At 34.7% G+C, this 26,898-nt stretch overlaps 1 protein-coding gene across 3 annotated transcripts in view; it reads right to left on the bottom strand.

Moving 5' to 3' along the window:
- LRRC28 (leucine rich repeat containing 28) overlaps positions 1-26,898 on the bottom strand; it is a 174,347-nt gene that overhangs the window by 56,992 nt on the left and 90,457 nt on the right. For all 3 annotated transcript variants that reach the window (XM_061181811.1, XM_061181810.1, XM_061181813.1), the window contains one exon: positions 4,264-4,470. In XM_061181811.1, the coding sequence (XP_061037794.1) occupies positions 4,264-4,470 (207 nt within the window). The remainder of the gene's footprint in view (positions 1-4,263; positions 4,471-26,898) is intronic.

Genomic DNA, 26,898 nt, shown 5'->3' with positions numbered 1-26,898 from the left:
TACTTCAAATACATTCCATGGTTCAGTAAAGTATAGTTTACATGCATCTCTAAGTCTGAGATTAAGGAATTATTAATTGGTTTCCATCTGGTTTCCATCCTGGAGTTGAAGTTCTAATAGCTTCCACTTTGTGGACTTAAATAGTTCCTTACAAAACAGTAAACAGCAATTCTTTTCCTGATCTTCTAAGCAGATACAGAGAAAGCAGGAACGAGAAGTAATAGAAAAAACAAGTGTAGTTGAAAATTTGTGTCTTTTATATGCCATTTGCAACAAAAGAAGAGATTTCAGAATGGGTTTTGAAAATGCCTACCAGCTACTTTCTAAAATTGCACCAATACTTGGAATAAACTTTTCTTTTTTTCCCTACACAATGTATCCAGCTCCTATAAAGGAAAAACGACTACAGCTACTACAAAAAATTGGAGTGATCTCCTGTTATGTGACAAAGGGCCAGTTTTACATCCCTATCAAAGTTATAGGGTATAACCCACAGCAATAAAGGAGCTGTCATTTCACTCATAGCACACATCCTTGGCACACAGAATAACTTCTCCTGAGAAAATAAATACTTCACTACTAGAATGTCCAAGGAACAACAACTCTGGGACTGATTAGAAACATAAATAATTACCCATTAGTAGGAAGCTGTTTTCTCACTAACTTTGGGGTTTACTACATGGCAGTTTACATACCAGGATACTCCGTAAATCTCAATGTCATTTGTTCTTAGTTAAGAATTCATTCACTGTTTTCTAAATTAACACTCAAAAATTCCACCTGCCACCGTGGGTGCAACTTTTGTTTTCTTAAACTACAGAAGTTCCTGACATTGAGTTTAGCTGACACAGCACTTCCTGGGGGCGAACTAAAAAATGCTCTTCCATAGTCAGTCTGTACATGGGCAACCTCACAGTACTTGTATCTATTATTCAACATTAAATAAGTTGTAAACATTACTGAATAATGGCTTATTAATTATGCAAGAGAAACCAGTAAACCTAGTAAAAAAGCCTTACAGGAAAAAACCCTTTTCTTTGTATTTTCCTAAATTTTCAGAAGCCCAGAGGTGAGTCAGATCTTTATGAGGTATTTAGTCAACAGAGCTATATTGAATCAACAACAAATATTCATGTTTCAAGGCCTCTATTAAATCTCATAGCATGAGGCTCAAGTGATTAATTTCCCCTCCTCCTCACTGACAGCAGTGGGAACAGAGCTTCTGTGTGTAGACTGATCTGTCATTCAGCTGTCATGGTATAGTTATAGCAGGAACATCCTCCTTTCTTGATACAACTTTTCATCTTAAAAAGAACACACTCCACGAGTGTTAATGATTTTGATAGTATTACAAGTGATTTAAGTCATCCTTACTATAGCTTCTGTAGTCGCTTTTTGAAGAGGCTGTAATCTGACATTCCTTTAAAAAGCCCCATAAAAAACTGCTTTTCTCCTAAGTAAAGTTCTTTGGCAAGAAACTGAATTCAGTGAGTAGCTCCCCAAAATAAGACTCCTACCTCCAATCACAGGCAGCGATATTAAAGCACCCATTTCATAAACACTCAAGTTCTACATTAGAATCATGGTTAAACATAGGAGCCTTTTATTTGAAAACTGTAGTTATGTGTATGTGTATACACACCGTATCTCCTAACTACTGTAAAGAGGCATCCCTATATGCTAAGTTTCCAGGAACAGTTAAGTTCTCTGAGGAAAGGCAGTACCAGCAGCTGCCTGCTTCATTTGACTCTGTTCCGCATAGTTCTTAGCGTTAGACGGCTTTGCTGTATCAGAAAGGAGTTCAAGGAAGGGTTTCAAGTACACAAACTCCATGGAAGGACAGCTATGGACTTAATTATTTTCTTCCTAAAGACTTAATTGAATTCCCTTTCCAAATCCACCTTCAATGGTGTCAAAAACAAAAGTCAAAAACCAAAACGAGACTGAGAAGATTGTTGGTATTTCTGTCAGCCTCAATTTCCTCATCTTCATAGATTATGCTGTCTCTGCTCTTCTGAAGCCCTCTTTGGGCAACCTCATACTGTGGCTCTCTGGTTGTCCCACCCATTTCTTTACAAAGATCATCCAACCCAACAATATAGAAAGGCCACCAGTGCTTGTCTTGGCCCCCTGGCCCTTTACTCATGCTGTTCTCTGAGACCAGGGCAGAGCATCGCTTCAGGCAGCCTGTTTCTTTCTCACTGGATGATCTTCATCACCATCCTCTTGCTTATATGTCTTTCTAAAGTAGAGTAAAGCCTGCCCACAGGCCTGTGTCCTGTCAGGGCTGTGAGCCTTGTGAGTTGAGATGGCACCCAGGGGAGTGTGGAAGCTGCTTCCATATCTTGGGCTGTACACGGTCCCAGGTTTGAGAGTTATGGTGACCTTGAATGTTGGGAGGGACCCTCCTCAGAACTCAGTGCAGACCCTCTTGCCTCTCTTTGATAACATATTAACAAGTTCACAAAGGAAAACCTCCTCTATCACAGAGGCAAGGCTTTGTGGGTGACAAGAAACCTGGAGATAGAAACTAACTTGTTAGGCTCTCCTTACCACTGAACATTGAGTGCTGAAGAAGGGATGTCCACTTCTGTAGCCACAGCAGCACTCACCACAGTGCATAGAGAAGATGCCCCAGTACATAAGTGAAAGCAGAAAGCAGCCGGGCAAAGTGTAATGAACTCTATCCGCTACCCCACAGCCATTTCTATCACTTTGCACTTGCCACTGCCACTCAGGTCATCTGCTGCTGTAACCACTCAGCAGGACACACAATGTCACTCCTTGGCACCCCAACCGTTAACAGTGGTCAACCGCCTACTGGAATGGCTTCCCTCTCCTCTCCCAACACCACTGCCACCACAGCACATGCTCGGCTGTGTCACTGGTGAAACAGCAGGTAGGAATGAGTAGAAATTGACTAGGGGGATGAGGAACCACGGCTGGACTGGATAAAAAACAGCTATTTTATTCAACTTGAAAATAACTCTAAAGTAAGCAGGATAAACATTGTTATTTCTGGTTTACAGACAAGGAAAATGAAGCTCAGGGAGGTTTTGGTGATTTACTCCAGGTACTGCTCTACAAAGTGGTAGAGCTAATCTAGAACCTGTATCTCTAGATTTGTAACTTGATGCTTGTCCACTATAATTGTTCTACAACCTGTGGTTTATGCAGCAGGTATATTTATTTTCTAATATCAATTTATATTCAATAATTTTCCCACTTGAAAAAAAACTCTGATTTCTTACAAATGTAGGTTACTTCTGAAATGGTTTTACTTTATTTTCTTCATTTTTAAAAAGAATTTAATTATATTTATAGAAAAGTAATCTTCTTAAATTGGATAATTATTTATTATTACTCAAATTGATGTTCATGTCTCTCAGGATTTTCAAGTTTTCTTAAAGAGGTTTTTAATTGAAAATAATATGTACACTGTATTATGGTGGAAAATATTTCCTTTTAGGGGCTAGTAAATTATTCACTTCATTGCCCTCAGAGATAAATTACTCATTATAAAAAATGCTTTTATGGATAAGATTATATGATGCTTATTCTAACAGTTTAGGGTTCTGTGGGCCTTCAAATTTTAATTTTTTTTTAAATGGCAGCTTTGTTTCTTACAAGTTAACAAAATAATTCAATTCTCAGTAAAAATAAATATATTGTTTATTAAAGGCCTATGTTCTTTAACATATATCAAAATGGGCCAGCTACAGAGATCTACAGTGCAAAGTATGTTATTTATTAGCCAGGGCGACATTTCTAGCTCAGCAGGCAGTTCAAAAGTCTTTAAAATTTTCTAGTCTGGTTATCTGGCAATACTAATCATTAGGATACTCAATAAAAATTTTTCTACATAGAAGTCAACATGTAAGCAGATATATTTGTACAGTAGCTATTCTTTCATATTGCTCAATACCTCTTGTCAATTTTATAATTTTATATATATAAAATATACGTATATAATACATATACATATATTTTAATTCCTTTCTCTGAGTAAATCATCTCAAATCTCATATATTTTGTCTCTCAACAAACTTTTAGCACAAGTTTTTTAAAATATGAAATCCCTAACAGAAATAAACTTTTTTAACTGGGAATGATGCTTTGTTCACTGCAAAAATGGATTTAGAGAAGCATCTTCAAGATAAACAGAATGAAGGAAACTAACTAATCCTTCCTAGTTAAGGAAACAAAGACTTTCCATCTTGTTCTTTAGCTGTTTTGCTTTACCACATAAACATGATTACTTACCAAGCGGCAAAAATGCAAGACGGTTTCCAGCCATGGAGAGCTCATTGAGGCTGGGCAGCTGGCAGAGATGGCGCGGCACACACCATAGACGATTTCGGTCCACAGTGAGGTACTGCAGAGAAAGGCACAGGTGAAGCCTCTCGGGTAAAGTTAGCAAACGATTGGTAGAAATGTCTAGTGTCTGCAGCTCCTTCAAATCGCCAACCTCTACAACCAAAATCAAGATAAATTGCATCCTGATTAAATGAATTAATTAAATAAATTAAATAAAATGAATCAACACTGTAACAGTTCAACCAAATAAAATTAGTAGCTGCAAATATTTCCATAGACATTAATACTGAAGTGCAGGATTTAGGTCCAGTATGCAAATAATCCAACTTAAGTAGGTGTCTTTAAATTAGTCTGCCAGAATTTTTTTAAAAGGGGAAAAGTGCTGGCATTGGAGAAAGGAGAAACACAAAGTGATGAATCTGAGCCAAAAGTCTGTTACTATGGCTTCTGCTTCCCGATGAATCAAAAGTTGTTGCAAATGTGAAAGAAGAACAATTACAGTCACTTCATGATACCTGGTTCTTGCTACTTTTGTGGTTTTTACCTTCTATCTAAGTAGATAGTAGGAGACTTAAAAATATAAATTATAGTATGCCAGTAAGTGCACCTTGTCCATGTGAACTAAGTAGAAAATTTCTGGACTAAGAATGAGGATGGCTTTTGAAATTTTCACCACAGTTAAGATTATAATAATAAAAATGAAATTATTGTAAGGTAATATTTTTAGATATTGTCTAGCCATGTGGTTCCTCTTTTAAAACCCCAAATCCTATGAAGATTTACTTTAATTCCACCTGAATGAAATCCTTCCATTTACTCCAATATTCCTTCATTATTGGTGTCTATATTTGTAATCTATTCCATGGTGAGTACAATTATGTCCCTGTCATACACCAAATCACCACTTCTGAAAGGGGGGGGGAAGTTCTTTATAAGGTATTCTGTCCTTCTCAGGGAAAACCACCAGGAAGCACTCAGAGCAGAGGAGGTTCTGCTAACCAGTCTCTAGGGGAAGGACATTACTCTGTCCAGGACAGCACACTGCACTCGAGGCTCTACAGGGAGCACTGTGCAGGACAAGTCTGCTTCTCTCGTATCATGGAACTTCCGTATTGAAGACCACTGTAATGCCACCTCTCACTTCTCCAACCTGACCCTGTTCAACAAGTTGTTCCTCTCAGGTTAAGGTTTCTCATGATACCCCCCTTTTGAATGCACCCCACTGGGCACACTCCAGTTTGTTTAGGACTTGGATTAGTATGAGCAATGTCTTCTCTATTGGAGAGAAAATCTTCTGCCTCTTGGATGTCCAGTTACACAGATTAGCTTTTCTTATTGGCAAACAGCTTGGCAAACTATGGCTCACAGGCAAAATGTGGCCCGTGGCCCACTTTTGTACTGCACGCAAGCTAAGACTGGTTATTTTTAAGCGTGGTAAAACACAACAAAAACGATAAGAAAAAAAAAAAAAAAATATATATATATATACACACACACACACACACATATGACAGAGACCATACATGGCCTGCAAAGCCTAAAAACATTTAGTATCTAACCATTTACAAAAAAAAGTTTGCTTGTCTTTGGTATACACTTACTCTTAACAGGAGCGTTTTTAATAACTATTTTTTATAAAAGTAATACGAGTGCAAAAATACATTAATTTCTAGTTATTTTACTAATATATAGAAGAGATTTGTGCTAGGAAGTTCACACTTTATTTTCTAATTTCCCCAATACTACACAAATACATATTTGAAGACAGGAGATAGGATTCAATGAACAGTCTGTGACTCCCAATGGGAGTTTTGTTCTGTTTTCACCTAACTGATGCACATAGGGGTCAATTTCACTCGTGGCTCCATTAGCTCAGTATTTCCTCTAGCTAAGTCTGTCTGCCTATCTATTTCAGATTGCTTCTGATGGGGCGTGTGGGGGTGAGGGAGTTGACAGAAGAACATGTTTTAGAATTGAAGAAAAAGAAAAAGAAACAAGAAATCTTCCTGACCTCACTTTATAAAGTTATTAGGGGAGTGAAATGGGACGGAAATGCAACGAATCAGCTTACACACCACAGAGCCAGGTGCTGAGAGAAGAATGAGACAAGGTCTCTGCCACTGAGAATCACATTACATATAAAAAACATGTGTGATAGGAGCTCAGGAAAAGAAGAGTTAGATGAAGGGTTGGAGAAGCTTTCGCAAAATTTATTGAAGGAAATGAGAACTCGAATAGGTCAAAAAGAAAACGGATATAGCATTTCAAGCGAGGCATGGGGATGGGGTTGAAAGCATGAGGAAAGGAATGCAAGTGAAAAAATAAATACAACATGCACAATGGACTATTTGAGACCCGACAAGTACCAAAGATACCAATGGGAAAAAAGCAGAAAATAAGTTCAATACAGAGGGCTTGGTGGAGATGTGGATGATAATGAATACTGGGTAGAGAAGTTTGGACTTATCACAGTGAGAACATAACACTTCCTGAAGATTCTCAAAGGATGAAAGGACTCTTGGTAAATACGCAGAAAGCAATGAAATGGAAAGAGATTGTAGGCTGGGAAAACAAGTAGACAGTTGATGAGAACAGAGGCAGTGTGACAGAGCATACAGGTAAATTCCAGAGATATTTTAAGAAAAGCAGAGAGTATGCTTGGTTGGAAATGGAAAAAGGTGAAACAGGAAAAAGTCAAAGATAATTTTCAAGTTTCTAGACTATTATACTCTAAGTATGGTGACGCCAATGCTAAAAACTTAATCTTTCTGTAGAAAAAAAATTTTAATTATACCAATACTTCTGAATTGCAGTACCTATAAGCCACCTACTTAAAGGAATTTGAAAAATCCATCAAAAATCACATGGGAGTAAAGCAAAATAAGCTATTTTCATCATTATTTCAAAAATAATTAACTGTGTAAAACAGTGTTTTGACATGGCTGCAAAAACTACTAAGGCTTGCAACTGTCCACCATTTTGATTCAGCATTGCCTTACTGTACTGTGAAATGGGGAAACAATATGTGATTATGAATTTAAATTTTCTATAATTTGATTATTTACTTTTAACAGATCAATATTCACACGCTGTTTTAACAGATATGCATACATTTTCAGATATTAAAATTAATAACACTTTTGACAAAGAAAAGAACACATACTGTCAGTATCAAAGGTCAAAGTACTAAGGAATGGGAAGAGGAAACAGGAGCTGACATTTCTTATTTCCTATATGTGATGAATAAGACTTAAACATGCAGGACTGCATATATTAAATGAACAAATGTAACAAAAGGACATTTTTGTCTAAGTAGCTTTATAGGCCTTTTCATCTGTTAGAAAAAACCTGAGCTAATTATAATATTACTCCAATTATAATACTGAGTAAAATACTATATATAATATAGTTGGAAAATTAACGATTTTGTCATCCTACGAAAGTATTTGGGAAAGAGAGAGAAACAAAATTAAATAGCTTCTCAGGTGGAGTGAATTAAACATAATTTTCATGACCATTTTATAACAGGCCACAAATATAAGACTATACATGGCATCTTTATTCTAACAAAATTTAAAAATATACTTATTAAGCTCAGCTAATGGGAAGCACATTTTTAGAAAACAACAGAGTCAAACAAACTTAAGCTAAGATTCTAACTTAAACACAAGAGACAGAAAATAAACCTGGGGTAGCAATATATCATGCAGGAATAAAGAAACAGAGTCCAAAGTGTGAGCTCAAGTTAAAAACTGGAAAACTATCAGCCAAGCATAAATCTAGCAAATTTGGTCAAGTTCAGAACCTACACTGAGGCCAGGACAACAGGATACTCTTAAATACTCTGCTGCTCTTCCTTCATTCCTGAAGATCCAAGTACCCTGCTTATATCATTTCCACCAGCCTGAAGAAATTTTATTTCTTTTAGAGTAGGTATGCTGGCAACAAATTCTCTTAGTTTCCCTGGGAATGTCTTTATATCATTGTAATTCCTAGAAATTGTTTTCACTAGATACATAATTCAGGGTTGACCATTCTTTACTTTCAGTACTTTTAGATGGTGTTCCACAGTCTTCCAGCCACCATGGTGTCTGAGGAGAAATTCACAATTATTTGAATCATTATTTCTTTAGGTGCTCTCAAGAATTGTTCTTTATCTTTAGTCATTAGCAGACTGATTACGATGTATCTGTAAATGGCTTTCTTTGAACTTATCCTATTTGGAGTCTGCTGACCTTTTTAAATTTGTAAATTTATGTCGTTCACCAAATTTTTGAAGTTTTAGACATTATGTCTTCAAATTTAAGAATTATTATATCTGGGTAAATATAACAAACTATCACTTTTCTCCTTTTAAGTTAAGTTACGCATAACTGCTGAAAGCATTTCAATATATGGTGTACTACTTATAACTGTAACACAAAGGTCAGTGGGGTAATGTAAAAAGGAGTTCCAAAGCAGACTTTGAAAGATCTGTATAATGTAATCCCTAAAGCAATAACTAAAAATAAGATAAATACCGAAAAAAAGATAAACTCAAAAAGCCAATAAATGAATTAAAACATAATACAAAACATATATTCAAATAATACCAAAAAAGGCAGGGAAAAGGGAACAAAGAAAGAAAATCAGATGTTACAAACAGACAACTAATAATAAAATGGCAGGCCTAAATCTAACAAGATCAATAATAACATTAAAAGCAAATAGTCTGAGAATACCAATTAAAAGAGATGACCAGACTGGACTTAAAAACAAGACCTTAGTATATTCTATCTAAAAGGAATCCATTTAAAATATAAATACATAGATAGATGAAACATAAATTAATACAAACATATGCCATGCAAACAATGACCCCCCCCCACAAAAGCTGGAACTTCCAGTATGATGGATTGAGGAGGACGCCAAATCCTCTGCTGAAAAAGCAACTATAAAAATTACACAAAATTATCAAAAGTAACCATTTCAGTACTCTGGAAATTGACCTATGTTTTTCAACAAATAGAGAAGAGCTTACTCATGAAAAACCACTGCACTTCAGATGAGAAGAACAGAAATCTGTGGCATGCTTCCTTGGGGTGGCTCCTATTCCCCCATCCAGCTTGGCTAGGACAATAGTTCTAATACGGCAGGGCAGGCTGCAAAGAACCAACAGCTTCACTGACGGAGTGGGCTGACTTGGAACAAAAGTCAGGGAGTTGATTTGGAACAAAAGGTGAAAAACGCGTACCCAGTACTGTTGTCAGTAATAATTAGTAATCTTGGTCACAAGCAAACATGAAAGACCAATGATTTTTATGAGGCTGAGGGGTTCCTGGTTGGGGAAAGCAATGGAATGGGCAGATAAGCCAGAACTGCAACAAGGAAGAATGGGATATAAAGCAGTCAGAAAGTATTTGATAGACTCTCCACATATCCCAGGCTGACAGGAGGTGGTGAGCAAGCACAAGGGAGACCACAGAGGGCTCCAGCTACTTACATATCCCAGGACTACACAGAACTTGCATACATGCACAGAGGAGAAAAGAGAGGGTCCAACAGAAAATGATAGCTGGGGTAAACTTGAAAACTGCCTAAACATTAAATGTGTTTCTGAATCCACACACAGATCCACTGGCAGAGGATAGGAGCCTTACTAGCTTAAGGTGTTCAACCACTAAGTTATACAGACACAGGGCCAAATCATAGAAAGCTAGGCTTAAAAATTAAAACAAAAATAATAACAACAACAAAAAAACATGAAACAGAGACATCAGTCACTGTGGGGGAAATGAATTTCATGTCTTTAGTCCAGACAAATTACTAAGATAAATAAATAAGATAGCAACAATCTTTAGGTAGGAAAAAATAATCAGGATCCAGAGTTGCTAAAATATATCATTTAAAATGTACAGTTTTTAAAACAATTATAAGACATACAATAAAACAGGAAAGGGTAACCCATGTTCAGGAAAAAATGAGTAAATAGAAACTGATTCTAAGTGGACCTAGATGTTGGATTTAGCAGACAATGACAGCAGCTATAATAAAAAGCAGCTATAATAAATATGTTGAAAGAATTAAAAGAATAAGTTTAAAGACTTGGTGGAAATTATGATGACAATGACTCGAAAAACAGAAAACTTATTCTCAATAAAGAGATAAGAAAACAGAAATTTGGGAGTTGAAAAGTACAAGTGAAAAGAAAAATTCACTAGACAACCTCAACAGTAGATCCAAATAGGCAAACAAGAAATCAGTGATAAACAGGTAACAAAAATTATCCAAATAGAAACCATCCAAAAAGACTGAAGTAAAGTGAACAGGGTTAGAGATCTGTGGGACAAAACCAATTGCACAAACATATGTGTGACAGGATTCCCATAAAAAGAAAAGGAGAATGAAGAAGAAAAAAATATTAGAAAAAATAGTGGCCATAAATTCCAAATTTTGATGAAAAATATTACTCTAAAGATCCAAGAGACTCCATAAATACCAAGGAGGATAAACACAAAAGAGATCCACACTTATACTCATCATAAACTGTGAAAGACCAGAAAATCTTGAAAACAGCAAGAGAATAATTACTTATTATGTTTAGGGGAACAATACACACACGGCAAGAAGATCCACTCTCTCTACTCAAGTTTCTAGCAAATGCAATAAGGCAAAACAAATAAACTAACAAGAAATATCAAGACTGGAAAAGAAGTAAAAGTTTCTTTATTCACAGATGACATGCTCCTTAGTAGAAAATACTAAGCAATTAATAACAATTATCGGAACTAATAAACACTTTTAACAAGGTTGCAGGATACAAGATCAATATTTTTAAAATCAATTGTATTTCTGTATACCAAGGCAAACAATCCAAAAATTAAATTAAGAAAATAATTCCAGGACTTCGCTGGTGGTGAAGTGGTTAAGAATCCGCCTGCCAATGCAGGGGACATGGGTTTGATCCCTGGTCCGGTAAGATCCCACATGCTGCGGAGCAACTAAGCCCATGCACCATAACTACTGAGCCTGCACTCTAGAGCCCACGAGCCACATCTACTGAGCCCGCGGGCCACAACTACTGAAGCCCACGCACCCTAGAGCCCGCGTGCCGCAACTAATGAAACCCGCGCACCTAGAGCCCGTGCTCCGCAACAAGAGAAGCCACTGCAATGAGAAGCCTGTGCACAACAATGAAGAGTAGCCCCTGCTCGACACAACTAGAGAAAGTCTGCACACAGCAATGAAGACCCAACGCAGCCAAAAAAAAAGACAAAATAATTCCATTAACAACATCACCAAAAAAGAAAATACTTGGGAATAAACTTATCTGCTGAAAGCTACAAAATACTGTTGAGAGACAAAGTATCTGCTGAAAGCTACAAAATATTGCTGAAAGAATATCTAAATAAATGAACAGTCAGTTCATGTTTATGGACTTGAAGACTTAACACTGGTTAAGACAGCTTGCTCTCCAAACTGCTATAACACAATCCTTATCAAAATCCCAAGAGGCTTTTTAAAGTAGAAATTAACAGGCTGATTTTAAAATTTATATTTGATGCTACAGAGGGTGTGGAGAAAAGGGAACCCTCTTGCACTGTTGGTGGGAATGTAAATTGGTACAGCCACTATGGAGAACAGTATGGAGGTTCCTTAAAAAACTAAAAATAGAACTACCATATGACCCAGCAATCCCACTACTGGGCATATACCCTGAGAAAACCATAATTCAAAAAGAGTCATGTACCATAATGTTCATTGCAGCTCTATTTACAATAGCCAGGACATAGAAGCAACCTAAGTGTCCATCGACAGAGGAATGGATAAAGAACATGTGGCACATATATACAATGGAATATTACTCAGCCATAAAAAGAAATGAAATTGAGTTATTTGTAGTGAGGTGGATGGACCTAGAGTCTGTCATACAGAGTGAAGTAAGTCAGAAAGAGAAAAACAAATACCGTATGCTAACACATATATATGGAATCTTAAAAAAAAAAAAAATTGGTTCTGAAGAACCTAGGGACAGGACAGGAATAAAGACGCAGACGTAGAGAATGGACTTGAGGACACTGGGGGGGGAAGGGTAAGCTGGGACGAAGTGAGAGAGTGGCATGGACATATATACACTACCAAATGTAAAATAGATAGCTAGTGGGAAGCCACCACATAGCACAGGGAGATCAGCTCGGTGCTTTGTGACCACCTAGAGGGGTGGGATAGGGAGGATGGGAGGGAGGCGCAAGAGGGAGGAGATATGGGGATATATGTATATGTATAGCTGATTCACTTTGTATAAAGCAGAAACTAACACACCACTGTAAAGCAATTATACTCCAATAAAGATGTTAAAAAAAAAAAATTTATATTTGAAATGCAAAGGCCCTAGAATAGCCAAAACAATTTTGAAAAAGAAAAATAATTACACTTCAGTGAATGAACAAACTTTAGCATGTCCATATAATGAAATACTACTCAGTAACAAAAGGAGATAACATATACATAACAACACGGTTAAATCTCAAATGCATTAGGCTAAGTGAAAGAAGCCAAATTCAAAGGGTACTTATGTATGGTTCCATTTATATGATATTCTGGAAAAGGCAAAACTATACAAGTAGAAAATAGAATAGTGGTTTCAGGGCCTGGCAGGGTGCATGAAGGCTGTCATAGGGGGCATAAAGGAATCATGGGGGCTGCTGCAACTCTTCTATATTTGATTGTGATGGTGATTACGTAACTCAAAGGGTGAATTTTCCTGTATATTAAAATAAAAAATAAAAACAGTAACACAAAAATTATTTTTTAAAAAATTCTTTCTAAAAGCTAAAAATATTTCCATTAAATATAATATATAAATTAAACATGTATATTTAAAAATTCCATATACTGATCATCTGAACATTGTAAGTCAGAATAATTATTCTTAGCATAAATTCATATAATTTAATCAGTTCTTAGCTGTTTTTATTTCTAACATTAGTTAGTTACCTGCATTTTTTGAAGTCTTTTTTCAGTATGGTATTATGTTTCTTTTTAATAAAATTGTTTACAATTCATTTTATTAACAATTAGTTTACTAACACCTTCAAAAATATTTATTGCTATGCCATCTTGAAATTAATGTAGTATTACTGATGTAAAGTTACAACGCATTCTTTTTGGAATACAAGGGGAATCCTACTCTTTTCAGCTGGTCTCCGGGTCACCACACCAATTCTCAGGGAGTAAACATCAGTTTGGACACTTTCTTTAGTGTGCCCAGAATAATCCTAACTTCAGTTGTTTGCACTGTTTACTTTCATGCTAAATATACAATACCTTAACCTTTCAGCTACTTATAGAATATCCTGAAAATGATTTCATTACTGCCACACAATAAGTACTTAGATTAAGCATAAAAATAACATTAGAGTGCCAATTTCAAACAAAAAAACATTAAGTCTCCTTTAAATCATCATTCTCTGCTGATGCATACTGACCTAACCTAAAATTTAAATGGGAATGGGAGGGAAGACACCCACTCCATGCCAAGCCAGTGACCACAGAGAGTCAATAACAAGGCTTGATACTTTCAAGCACTGGCTTTTTCTGGTACCCCTAAAAACATCTCTAATTTGAGATCCAAAGCACACTGGGTTAGGGAGAGCATACAGAGAAATAAAAGACAATATTTCAATGCCAGCCAAACTCCATTCTATATACAGTAAGTGTCCCTCTCTAGATTCATTCTCTTTCTCTTGATTGGGCTGTGAAACGTACATATTCTGGTATGTAGAAATAGGTTCAAACCATCAGCTGTGCAACTTTGGGTTATTTACTCAAATATTTAGATCATTGGTTTGATGTTAATTTAAAAATCATCTGTAAAAAAAAGAGATGGAATAGCACATACCTCAAATGATTAGATGAAATATTTGACATAATTCAATAGTACATGGCAGAAAATCAATAGTTATTTCTATTTTTTTCAGCTCACCATACTACATAATATTCTAAATGTAAAATCTGAATATAAATATCTTTTTGTAAGCAGATTTTGGCAGAAAAAGCTTTCTGCAGGAAAGAGTTCTCTGCAGGAGACACCCCTTTGTCTTGTCATTAACCTTAAACCAAGCACCCCCATGCTCTACTCATCTCTGGCCCTAGCACACCTTTCAAATCTTTTGATCACACAATACTTTGCCTAACTTGTGGTTCTTTCCGAAGATCAAAGAAGCAGAAATGCAGAATAAGTAATTAACAGATGACCAGATCTATTAAAACAAAAAAAAGTATATAATAAACCATCTTATTTTATGGATGATATTTTTTGAACTGGGTAATGACCAAATCTGGGAACAGTACTATAACTTGGCATTTCCTCTACAGGTAGAGACAAATAGAGAACAAAGGCTGTTGAGTGCCCTGTGACAGGCCATACTGCAAAATATGTATCAAATCTGTCTTCTTTCTGCCTCCACTGTTACCACACTGAGCCCAGCACCACTATTCTCTCTTGCCTGAACTCACCAAATTGCCTCCTAAACTGGTCTTCTTACTTCCAGGCCCCCTCCAATCCATTTTATACACAGAAGCTAAAGTGATACTAAGACATAGATCACATTCCTTCCCTGTGCCAAACTCTGCTCTGGCTTCCCACTGTACATGAATAAAATCTTAAACACCATCTTATTAGCAAACAAGGCCCCCCGATCAGTCCTGGCATGCCTCTCATCCACCTCACTACAATCCAATTACCCTGCCTTTCTTTCTGGCCTGAGAAAGTGTCAAGCAACTTTGTCCCCCAGAGCCTTTGAATCTGCTGTTTTCTCAATTGTAGCTATTTCCTTCCCTGCATTTAATGCAATCTTTAATTATTTTGTTTATTAATTTTTTAAAAACCATAGTCTGTGCCTCCCACTAGAAAATAAATGTCATAAGAACAGGCAGGGGCTTTGACTGTCTTCTGTACTGCTATATCCCTACCACCTAGCAGTGGTGCTCATGGTAGGTGCTCAGTAAATATTCTTTGGATTAATTAATCCAAAGAATTAAGATTAATTAAGAATTAAGATTAATTTAAAACTCTTAAACTGTCTCACTTGTTAAGCAACCACAGACCTGAGTCACAGCTGCACAAAAGCCTCACAATTTATGACTCAAATCTGTTATGGAACTTTGAGACAACTCACAAATCCTTGAAAAAGTAAATGTGAAATCCAAGACTGCCAGAGGATTGTTGCATACTGAATATAATTTGTTTTCCCCAATGCCTTATAATTATCTCTGTGAACTTGATGGGAGTACTCTATAAGATTAAAGAGATTATTGACAGAAGACTAGCTGCCCCAGACTCTTATGCATTTTCAAACTCTTGTATATGATTTGCTATATTTGATACAATTTTAGAGAAAAAAATATAATGTATATAACTTACAAAGAGTGACTATAAAATAATGTACCTAAAATTTCAGCAAGAATTTCAGAAGTTAGATAAGCAAATAAATATTGTCCTTCAAGGTTGTCAGCCAGCAAAGCAAAACCAATTATATGTTTTTTCCTTCATATCTTTTTAAATTCCTGTTTTGTAACTGCCTTAAGATCTTGATATAGAATTAATTCACGGATACTAGGAATCAAATCCACCCCAAAAAGGATAAGGATTTGCCACCATCAATTTCATTGAAAACTACATGCCTCAAACTCTGAAGGCAAGTCAGAAAGAAAAAAATTTTAAAAAGGTTTAAAGAAGACTGGCATCCCCAGAATAACATATGTTGAATGTGTTCAATGACAGCTCAGGGGCACTCATATAGCAATGATGCTTTCTTGGTTTGGGGAATATTTAGAAACGCTATCAAAAGGTAAACCACAGAGTCTTACTGGAATAATGTGAAGAAATTCACAACGATTTTGGCTTTGTGAATTTAGAATTTGGGTATATTTGTTCAACTATTACATCCTTCTCACATTTAGGAAGGTGTAACCATATCCATCCAGTTTGGAAAATCCAAATCCATTCCTTAATTGGTCCATATCATGGGCCAGAAACAGCTTGAATTTGGTTCGTATCATGATACAGTAAGACTAAGGGAGCGATTATTTGCGGGGGCTCAAACAGTATCAGCATATTTCTCCCATCTTCACTCTTATCATATTTCACTATAGTTTCATACTTACTTGCATGTGTTCCCTCCTATGATAGCAGGAGCATAATGTATTTCAAGGGCACCGTGAGTTAAACAGGTGTTACAAGACTTGCTTTGGAACCTATTCACCAATTATATTGTTTCTGAGGGATAATGGTTTAAAAATTAAACATGAAATTATAAACAACATTTTTAATAACCTTAGTAATATACTACCTAGGGTCTTCTAGCATAGGACAAAACTGTCCCTATAACGGGATTGCAATATATTCATAACTTTGTGTGTGGCAGGTTATGTTTAATAACAAATAATCACAATGGAGAATAAAATTGACAACACCAAAAAGTTCACTGAGAAAATCTATTAACTATGCATTTGTCTGTTATAAGCAATATACAAAAAGAACTTTCTAAGTTAAGAACAGCAAACCAGCAATTAAGAAGTCCTCTTAATTATGAAAGACAATTAAATGTTATTTGGGAACTTCAAAATAAAATGCTCCGAAACACAGGACATCTAAGAAGCACAATAGAAACTGATTTAACTTAAATATTTATGTCTGGGTATCAAGCTTGTCAATTAGTTCCCAATAGAAATTTTAAAATGTTAAAGACATTGCTTCAAACAAGAAAATCACATTGTTTTGACATTTTACCTGGTGCTTTGCCTATGATTAAACTATGCACTAGACCTCTCACTGAATGTTCTTCAAAATAAGTTATTTGCCAGGTGTTAATTATTTATGTAACCAAATAATCAATATGACATTTGAGGTATTGTACCTAGCAAAATGTCACTGAGAATACTGCAGAAGATAAGAAAAAGTATCTAAGAAAGTATTCTTGCTAAGTGGCAATTATAACTACTACTAGAGAGAAATGACATGTCTCTTCTTCAGACATATTCTGTCTTAGAAATTTAAAGGCCTTTATTCTAAAACTTTGTACTTTATTGTTGCTTTATGTCAGTACATGGATGACCACTTGGAAAAATCTTTTATAGTCCTCATTCTGTAAGATTTATGGAGCCAACCTATGCAGATTTTCACTTTATGTTATACTTTAGTGATTGTCTATTTCACAGATTTTTTTCTAGGTAGGCTTTTTTCCTCTTTACTAAGGTAGCACGATGGAGTTTTTAGGTTTTGACCTGAATGAGACCACCAGGTGTCCATTGTTGGCATGAGACTATTATAATCACTGCCTCAGAAATATCATCATATCATAGCCCAGAATAAAAATTTATTTTTTCATTTTACTACTTTGCAGAGAATAGCTGCAAGCAATCCATATTTCACTATCTAAAAAGAATAATATTGTTATAATAATGATTGCTTTCATCTCACTTTCTAAACTCAAAATAAGGAAAAATTTTAAAGAGAAAATTTTTAGCATAAATACATTTCAAATTGATTCATTCTAGTGTATTTCTTTGAAATTCCCATGAGAAAATAGAAAGTGGTTGATAATAGAATGACCTCCACTGATAGAACACTTAGAAACTAATGGAAAAATATACCAGGCTCAACATATGAACCATAGTTTTAAAAACAATTTTCTATTAATTAAAAGAATTCTACATTTAATTCAAAATATAACTGTTATTTCTAAACATACACTCTTTAAAATAAACTCACGTTACCATTATTAACATGAGAAATTTTATGTTAGAGAAATCTTAATTTGTACATGTTGATTGTCAATCTTAATACAAAAGCAAGTTCCTTTACTACCTGCTATTGTTTAGAGTTAAGGAGGAAACCACCAACAGAATGAAAACAAAACGTACTCAATAGCGATTAATATGAAGGATAGGAATGAAACAGGGTCATAGAAAGATGTTAACTTTCCATTTTTTAACTTTCCTAGACTGTTTATTTCTATGCTCAAATATTACTTTTATAATAATACAAAAACTAAAATAGTATCACATACTAATATGATACCTCATCACATAACTTTGGGATTCCTTAGAGTAAGAGATGCCACAATTCTAAACACTTGTTACACTGGGGTTTTTAAAAAACTTAATAGTTGTATTTATTTTGCCTAAGAGGGATCACACAGAAATCCGTGATTAAATTCTAAGAATTTGGATTTCCTAATGACATTTCAGTTCACTGAAATACAATGCAACAGAAAAGAAAAATTTAACAGATATATATATACAGTGCTGCTATGCAAATCTATATTGCTGAAAGTTTACAAGTTCTGTCATTATAAAATGAAAAAAATGAAAAAAGTTTATATAATTTCTGTTAAATGTAAGTATTACAGAAAATTGTACAGTGCTTCTAAAGAGAATACATAAAAATATATTTTTTCAGATTTCTATTTGTTCTCCAATCTTGGAAAAAATACTACACAGTAGTACCACTGCTTTGCTGCAAGTCAGTCAATATACACTGGAGTTCAAAATCTTTTCTTGCACTCTATAAACCTTTTGTTGTGTACTGCATTAACAAAAGCTTTCAAATGCCCCTCAATAACAGGAAGTAACAGAATAGTGGAACAAAAAGAATGATAAAAACTTGTAAGCACATAAAGAATACTAAACAGTTCAATGTGAACAGATGACTCATGGCTCTATAACTTGTATTTCTTTCAAAAATTAGTTGTACATAAAATTTCTAAGAATATTAATATTTTCCAAATTAATTTATTTTAGAATCTACTCATCCTATTATTTGAACCAGCAGTTTCATACCAAATAAGAAATTATATTAAAACAATACCTAAAAAGCAACTTAAAAAAAAAAGAAATAAAAAAAGCCCATATTTAATTTTTATATTAATTTTTATCAAAAACAAATATTTCCAATAATAGTTGTGACACAGCTTTGGAACACCACCTACCTAGAGCAGTGTTTACTCCAACTATGTTCACAGGAACACCAGTTTAGAGGGATGTACCCATGGACAAATAAGTTTAGGAAAAAGTACATGCTATACTGCTTATCATAGCACACATTAGCTTATTAAAGAACAGTTATCCAGTCAGGAAACCCATTTAATTGTGATTCACCAGCAATCTCCCATTCAATTGGTCATGGTACACTTCTTTCACAGAGCATATAGAGTTTGGAAAATGCTGATAATCAGCATTTAAGGCATGTTTTTCCCCCTATGTACTCAGTAAGAAAGGTCTAATACTCAAAATAGTAGTAGTGATCTTTTTTTTTTTTTACTTTTGTATAGGAAAAGCAAAAAAGAATAATTACGTTGAACGCTGCTCAAGAGAAAGAAAACTAAAATGTGATACTAAACTCTGACTTTATTTTAATACTCATGGTCATTGTAACATGTGTACACATGACATTTGTGAGACCATGATTATCATAACCTCAGGTTATCAGCTTAAAAATTACTCCCCTGAGGTCCAAGCCTGTATCAGCCATGGTCTTTTCAACACAATTTTTCAGATATTTTAATTTTATTCTTGAAGCCCTTCCAAAGAATGTCCAGAGGATTTTAAAATTAAATCTTGCCTAATCTATCTTTATAACCCTGTCCCATCACCCATCAACTTTACACTTTCTTCCTTCTAGGTAAACAGGCATTTCAGCCCTTTATGGTCCATGCTGCCATTATAACACTAGTAATTTTAAAGTTTTTTATAAAATATAGAACAAGCCACATCCATGATCTCTTCAAATCCTTCCACAAATATATGACTTTCATTATTCCTAGACAAATAGCTTCTATCATGGAAATTCTTCAGAAAAAAGTTCCAATCAGAAAACTAATAAATGAAACTAAAAAGGAAAAAAGGTCATCCTGGCTTGAAATGACTCAACAAAAATATGGGTACAACTACTGTTCAAATAATTATTAATATTTCTTTGTATTCACTTCCATTAACAGACAATAACAGTATATATGACATAAATTATATTTTATGAGTGACTGAACACAGTCACTACAAACATTGTAAAAGGCTTACTGGTTGAGCAAATATGGCATTAGAACTAATTACACTTATATGGGGTGTTTAAATTTGCAGAAAGCAAGAGCTTATTCCATTAATGGCACAGAAAAGTTGAAAATTTGATGCTTTAATTTTTTCAAATACAATACTTTTTGTTACAAATTTATATTTTAAAATAAAAGCTTCATGGATAAGAAACAGGTTACTAGTAGAAAAAGACAGTGTTTCTAACACCTTATCTTAATCATGACCACTGTCATAGTTGGTGCTTAGCCAAATTAGTATCACAGAGTTTCAGAAAACTTCAAACCTTTCTGCAAGGCCCCTTTCATTACCCACAAAGTAGCAATAGCTAATTTTTGCAAAACTAGGTAATGGTTGGAAAAAACAAAAAAGAAAAAAACATGATTGGGTCAAAGCATATGGACATATAACTGCATGGGAATCTACAATTACCTCAAAATTAAAAGTTTAATAAACAAGCAAACAAACATATGAACTGCCAATGGCACTGCTGGCGTGCGATCCTGGAACTCTGTTTCCTACCATAAAAATTTTAGGATAGTAGCAACTTTCCACTGGAAGTTCATTTTAAGCCTACAATTAAGACAGTAAGAAAGTTATTTAGGTTGGTGATTCAAAACATCAAGACACTCTTGGCATCACAAAAACAATTAATACAGAAACAGCACCTAAAACAGTAAAATGAATCAATTTCCTTTTCTGTTGCCAGGATATTATTGTCTGTTGATCTGCTGTGGTCCTCAACAACTCAATAATGTTTCATATTTTAAATAAATAGTCAACACTGGAATTGTACTGTGCTCTTCTAAGAATTATTACATGAATTGCATACTTATCGTTTAAATCCATTACAGGATAAAATCTCAATTTTTCATTCTCTGAAGAGTTGAAAATCTATAAAAACCATTTTTTAGCTTTTATTATTTTATTCCTTTTGAGTAAAGAACATTAAAAAATGTTAAATAATGCATTAAGTAAATAAAATCCAAGGCCTGACTGATATACACCCATTATTGCTATCTGAGAAAACTATAATCAAAGACTTACATTTGTCTTGATTATAGTTTTAGACATGAATTTGCAAGAATGGAAGTAACTCTGTTGTTCTGCATGAACCACACCTCAGAAAAATGCTAAAGATACCAAAATGATTTCTCAAGCTATGCTTGAAGCAAGAATAATTAGCTAACAAATGACCAATAAAAGGCTTCCACCTTCTCCACCAAAGAAAGTGATGTTCAAACATCCTAAAGAGAAACTTAAAGCCCAGGTTAGGTGAAGTGGCTGGGAAGATTTTCACACATCTTAGAGCAGTTTACAAACTCAGAGAAAGAGCATCCCAAGATACTGAACGAACACAACAAGCATATTCTCAGTGTTTTTATCAAAAACTATGGACATAGGACCTTGTCCAATAACTTTAGAATAGAAGTGACAAAGACCCAGGAATGGGAAGATATTGTCAAAAAATTATGATAAAAATAGGGATTCTGAAGCTCCATGAGCCCCTTCAAAGGTTTAAATAGCTAATTACACTAATGGCTTGAGAATATTTTAAGAGTGGGGGCCTAGGGTAGTGTGAAGAGCTCCATGAAGTCTCTCCACCAAAAATAAGCATAACGCTGGACAAAACTGTGAAAAAACAACTCTTTCAGCGCTCTAGAAATCAACCAAAGGCAGACAAATTCAGAAATGTTTATCCTTGAAAACCTGTTAAAGCTTCATCCAAAAACAGTGGGCGTTAACAACCTTTTCTGGCTTGGTGTGGCCCCTCTCCCATCCTATCCCCAAGTTCAATCTCAAGAATGTTAGTTTACCAAGGCAAGATTGACTATGAAAACAAGCAGCTTGGCATTCAGAGAGGGAATCTTTGATTTGGGGCAAGGGACAAAATCCCACATCTTTTTCAGCTAAAAGTGGCAAACTCTGTAGGAAAAGAATGAAGAAAATACAGAGCATCTGCTTTGCCAGCCTGGAATTGCAGACCCAGTTGGAATGAGCTATTGAGCACTCAGAAATTGAACTGGGAGATTATGGAAGTGAGAGAGCCAAGCAAGTGCTAGATATGCTCTCTACAAGTCCTTAGACAGCTAGGAAACTATGTGGATGTGCAGGGGAGACTCAAGGGAGTCCACAGAAATTAAAGGCCAAGGCAGATGAAGTAACTGACTGACCCTGAATGCACTCCTCAATCCAAACACATTTCAAACAGCAAAGATAGAAGCCTTATACGCTTGACGTGTTTGAACAAACCTCTTTTCAAATCAATGGCTAGGAAATTAGGTTAAAAAATAAAAATAAGAATAAAATCTGAGCAGAGCCATCAAAGGCTACAACTACAGCAGGGGAAGATTCTCCATTTTAAACCCAAAGTAACAAAAAATAAATAAAAACAACTCTCAGAAAAATAAATCAAAATCCAAAGTGGACATATTACCTAAATTTGATATATTACCTAAATTTCCAGTTTTCAACAACAACAACCAAAATACAAGACATACAAAGAAACAGAAAATTGTGACGCATAGCCAAGAGAAGGGGGTAGGGGAAGGAGTCAACAGAAACTGACTCGGAATAGGTCCAGCTGTTGAACTTGGCAAAGATTTCAAAGAAGGTGTTATAAATGTGTTTAAAGAAACTAAGGAGACTATGTCCAAAAATTAAACAAAAATATGATGACAATGATTCAATAGAGAATCTAAATAGAAAAAAACAAGCCATAAAAAGAACCAAAGAACAACTCTAAAGCAGAAAATACAATAATTGAAATGAAAAAATTATTAGATGGTCTCAGGAGCAGATTTGAGATGGTAGAGGAAAGAATCAGTAAACTCAAAGACATATCAATAGAAATTATCAAATCCGAAGAGAAAAAAAAATCAAGGGAAAATAAACAGAGCCTCAGTACATGTGGGATACCATCATATGCATAATAGGAGTCCCAGAAGAAGAGAAAAAATATGTGAAAAAACAATGGCTAAAGATATCCCAGATTTGATGAAAAACATTAATCTACAGATCCAAGAAGTTCAATGAATTCCAAGTAGGATAAACACAGAGATCTACACCTAGACTTACCATAGGCAAATTGCTGAAAGATAAATACAAACAGAAAATCTTGAAGTCACGAGGGAAAAAGTGACTCATACATATAGAAGAGTAACAATACAATTAAAAGCTAACTTCTCATCAGAAACCACAGAAGTCAGAAGAAACTGAAATGACATGTTTAAAATGCTGAAAGAAAAAAAATGTTAATCAAGAGTTATATACAGGGCTAAATGAAGTCACAGAAAAGACATCCTCAGATGAACACGAAATGAGAAAATTAGGTGTTAGTAGACTTACCCTATAAGAAATATTAAAAGAAGTTTGTAGGGCTGAAAAAAATGATACCAGATGGTAAATAAATCAACAGGAAGGAAAGTTCTTTTATGAGATAGCATATGATCTATCCTGGAGAATGTTGTATGTGTGCTGGAAAAGAGTATGTATTCTGCTCTTGTTAAGTAGAGAAATACATTAAGTTCAAGCTGGTCAATGGGTTGTACAAGTTTTCTATATCTTTAGTTGTTCTATCACATGAAAAGAAAGAAGTATTAAAATCCTCAACTATAACTGTTGAGTTGTCTATTTCCCCTTTTAATTCTGTCGTTTTCTGCTTCATGTATTTTGGGCCTCAGTAGTTAAGTAGATATACATTTATAATGTTACATATTTTTAATGTGTTGATCCTTTTATCATTATGAATTTTCCCTCTTTAACTCCAGTAAGACTCTTATCTTAAAGTCTACTTTGTCTGTTCTCAAAGTAGTTACTGCACCTAATACTGTTTGCAAGATACAGCTTTTTATTTTTAACTTATTTGAACCTATTCAACCTATTTCAATCTATTTGGCTCTATGTATCTCTTTTGGTAGCATATAGTTGGATCTTGCTTTTTTATCAAGTTGGAAAATTTCTGCCTTTTGATTGCAGTGTTTAGACCACTCACATTTAATGCAATTATTGATAAGGTTATATTTATATCTGATTTTACTATTTTTATTATGTCTCATGTCTTGTTTCTCTTTTGTTAAATCTTTTGCCTTATGTATTTTTATATACTATTTTAACTTCCTTTGTTAATTTTTTAGCTATACTTCTTGAGTTATTTCCTTAGTGGCTGTTCTAGGGACCACAATACACATCATTAACTAATAACAATATATTTCAGGTTAATATTGGCTTAATTTTGGTAAAATATAGCAACTTTGCTCCAGTATAGCTCCATTTCCACCTTTCTCATTGTTATAACTATTGCTTTAAGAAATCTTTATGTTTTCTTAAAAGAAATTAAGAAATATACATCAAGCTTTTATATATCCTAAGCAATTAGACCATATATTAGGACAGGGGTTGGAAAACTGTTTTGATAAAGGGTCAGATAGTAAATATTTTAGGCTCTGCAGGTCACATACAGTATCTGCTGCATATTATTGGGTTTTTTCCCCTCAGTTTCATTGAAAAATAATTGACATACATTAGTGTATAAGTTTAAGGTGTACACTATGACGGTTTGATTTACATATACAGTAAAAATGATTACCACAATAGGTTCAACTAATATCCACCTTCTCACATAGGTACAATTTAAAAAAGAAGAAGAAAAGGAAAAAAATTCTACTTGTGTGAGAACTCACAATTTACTCTCTTAGCAACTTACCCATATATTGTACAGCAGTGTCAGCTATAGTCATCATGCTGTACATTACATCCCTAGTACTTATTTAACTTATAAATGGAAGTTTGTATCTTTTGGCCACTTTTCTCCATTTCCCCCTCCCACCACCCTCTGCCTCTGATAAACACAAGTCTGATCTCTGTTTCTATGAGTTTAGAAACATAGATCATACAGTATTTGCCTTTCTCTGTCTGACTTACATCATGTAGCATAATGCCTTCAGGTCCTTTCACGTTGTTGCAAACGGCAGTATTTCCTTGTTTTCTATGGACATATATATATATATATATATATATATATATATATATATATATATATATCACAACTTCTTTATCCACTCATCCATCAATGTACACTTAGATTATTTCCATGTCTTGGCTATTGTAAATAATGCTGCTATAAACATGCAGGTACAGATATCTTTTCAAGTTAGTGTTGACATTTCCTTTGGATAGACTGCCAAAAGTGAAACCGCTGAATGCTATGGTAGATCTACTTTTAATTTTTTGAGGAATTTAAATACTGTTTTCAATAGTGGCTGTACCAATTTATAATTACATCAAGAGTGCAGAGGGGTTCCCTTTCCTCTAGATCCATGGCAGCATTTGTTATCCCTTGTCTTTTTCATGATACGGCCATTTTACAGGTGTGAGGTATCTCACTGTGTTTTAACTTGCATTTTCCTGATGACTAATGATGTTGAACATCTTTTCATGTACCTGTTGGTCTTTCACATATCTTCTTTGGAGAAATGTCTATTCTGATTCTTTGCCCATTTTTAAGTTGGAATATTTGAAATTTTTGCTATTGAGTTGTATGAGTTCTTTATGTATTTTGGATATTAACCCCTCATCAGATATATGGTTTGCAAATATGTTTTCCCATTCTATAGGTTGTCTTTTCACTTTGTTGATGGTTTCTTTGGCTATGCAGAAGCTTTTTAGTTTGCTGTAGTCCCACTTGTGGATTTTTGACTCTGTTGCTTGTGCTTTAGGTGTTATCTCCAAAAAATTATTACCAAGACCCATTCAAGGAGCTTTATTCCTATGTTTTTTTTCTAGGAGTTTCATAGTTTCAGGTTTACATCTAAGTCTTTAACCTATTTCAAGTTAATGTTTGTGAGCAGTGTACAATATGAGTCCAGTTTCATTCTTTTACATGTGAATATCCAGTTATCCCGGCACCATTTATTGAAGAGACTGTCTTTATTAATTATTCTTGCCTCCATCGTCAAATATTAGTTGACCATATATGATTGGGCTTCTTTCTGAGCTTGGTATATTTCTCTGATTTCATGTCAGTACATTACTGCTTTGATGACTATAGCTTTATAGTACAGCTTAAAATCAGGAAGGGCAAGGACTCCTACTTTTTTATTCCTCAGGATTTCTTTGGCTGTTCGGGGTCTTTTGGGGTTGCATATAAATTTTAGGAGTGATTTTTCTACTTCTGTAAAAAGAAATGCCACTGGAATCTTGACAGGTCTTGCACTGAGTCTATTGATGTCTTTTGGTAATATTGACATTTTAACAATATTAAATCTTCCAATCCATGAATTCAAGATAGCTTTCCATTTGTATGTTTTCCTCAGTGATTTTCATCAAAGGCCTGGTAGTTTTCATTGTAGAGATCTTTTACCTCCTTAGTTAAATTTATTCCTAGGAATTTTACTTTTTTTGATGCTATCATAAATGAGATCAATTTCTTCATTTCTTTTCCAGAAATTCTGTTGTTAGTTTACAGAAAGGAACTGATTTTTGTATGTTAATTTGGTGTCCTGCAACATTACT

The sequence above is a fragment of the Eubalaena glacialis genome, chromosome 2, assembly GCF_028564815.1.
Source record: "Eubalaena glacialis isolate mEubGla1 chromosome 2, mEubGla1.1.hap2.+ XY, whole genome shotgun sequence".
Taxonomy (NCBI): domain Eukaryota; kingdom Metazoa; phylum Chordata; class Mammalia; order Artiodactyla; family Balaenidae; genus Eubalaena; species Eubalaena glacialis.
Note: the sequence above shows the minus strand (reverse complement) of the source record. Positions and strands in the feature narration are given on the sequence as shown.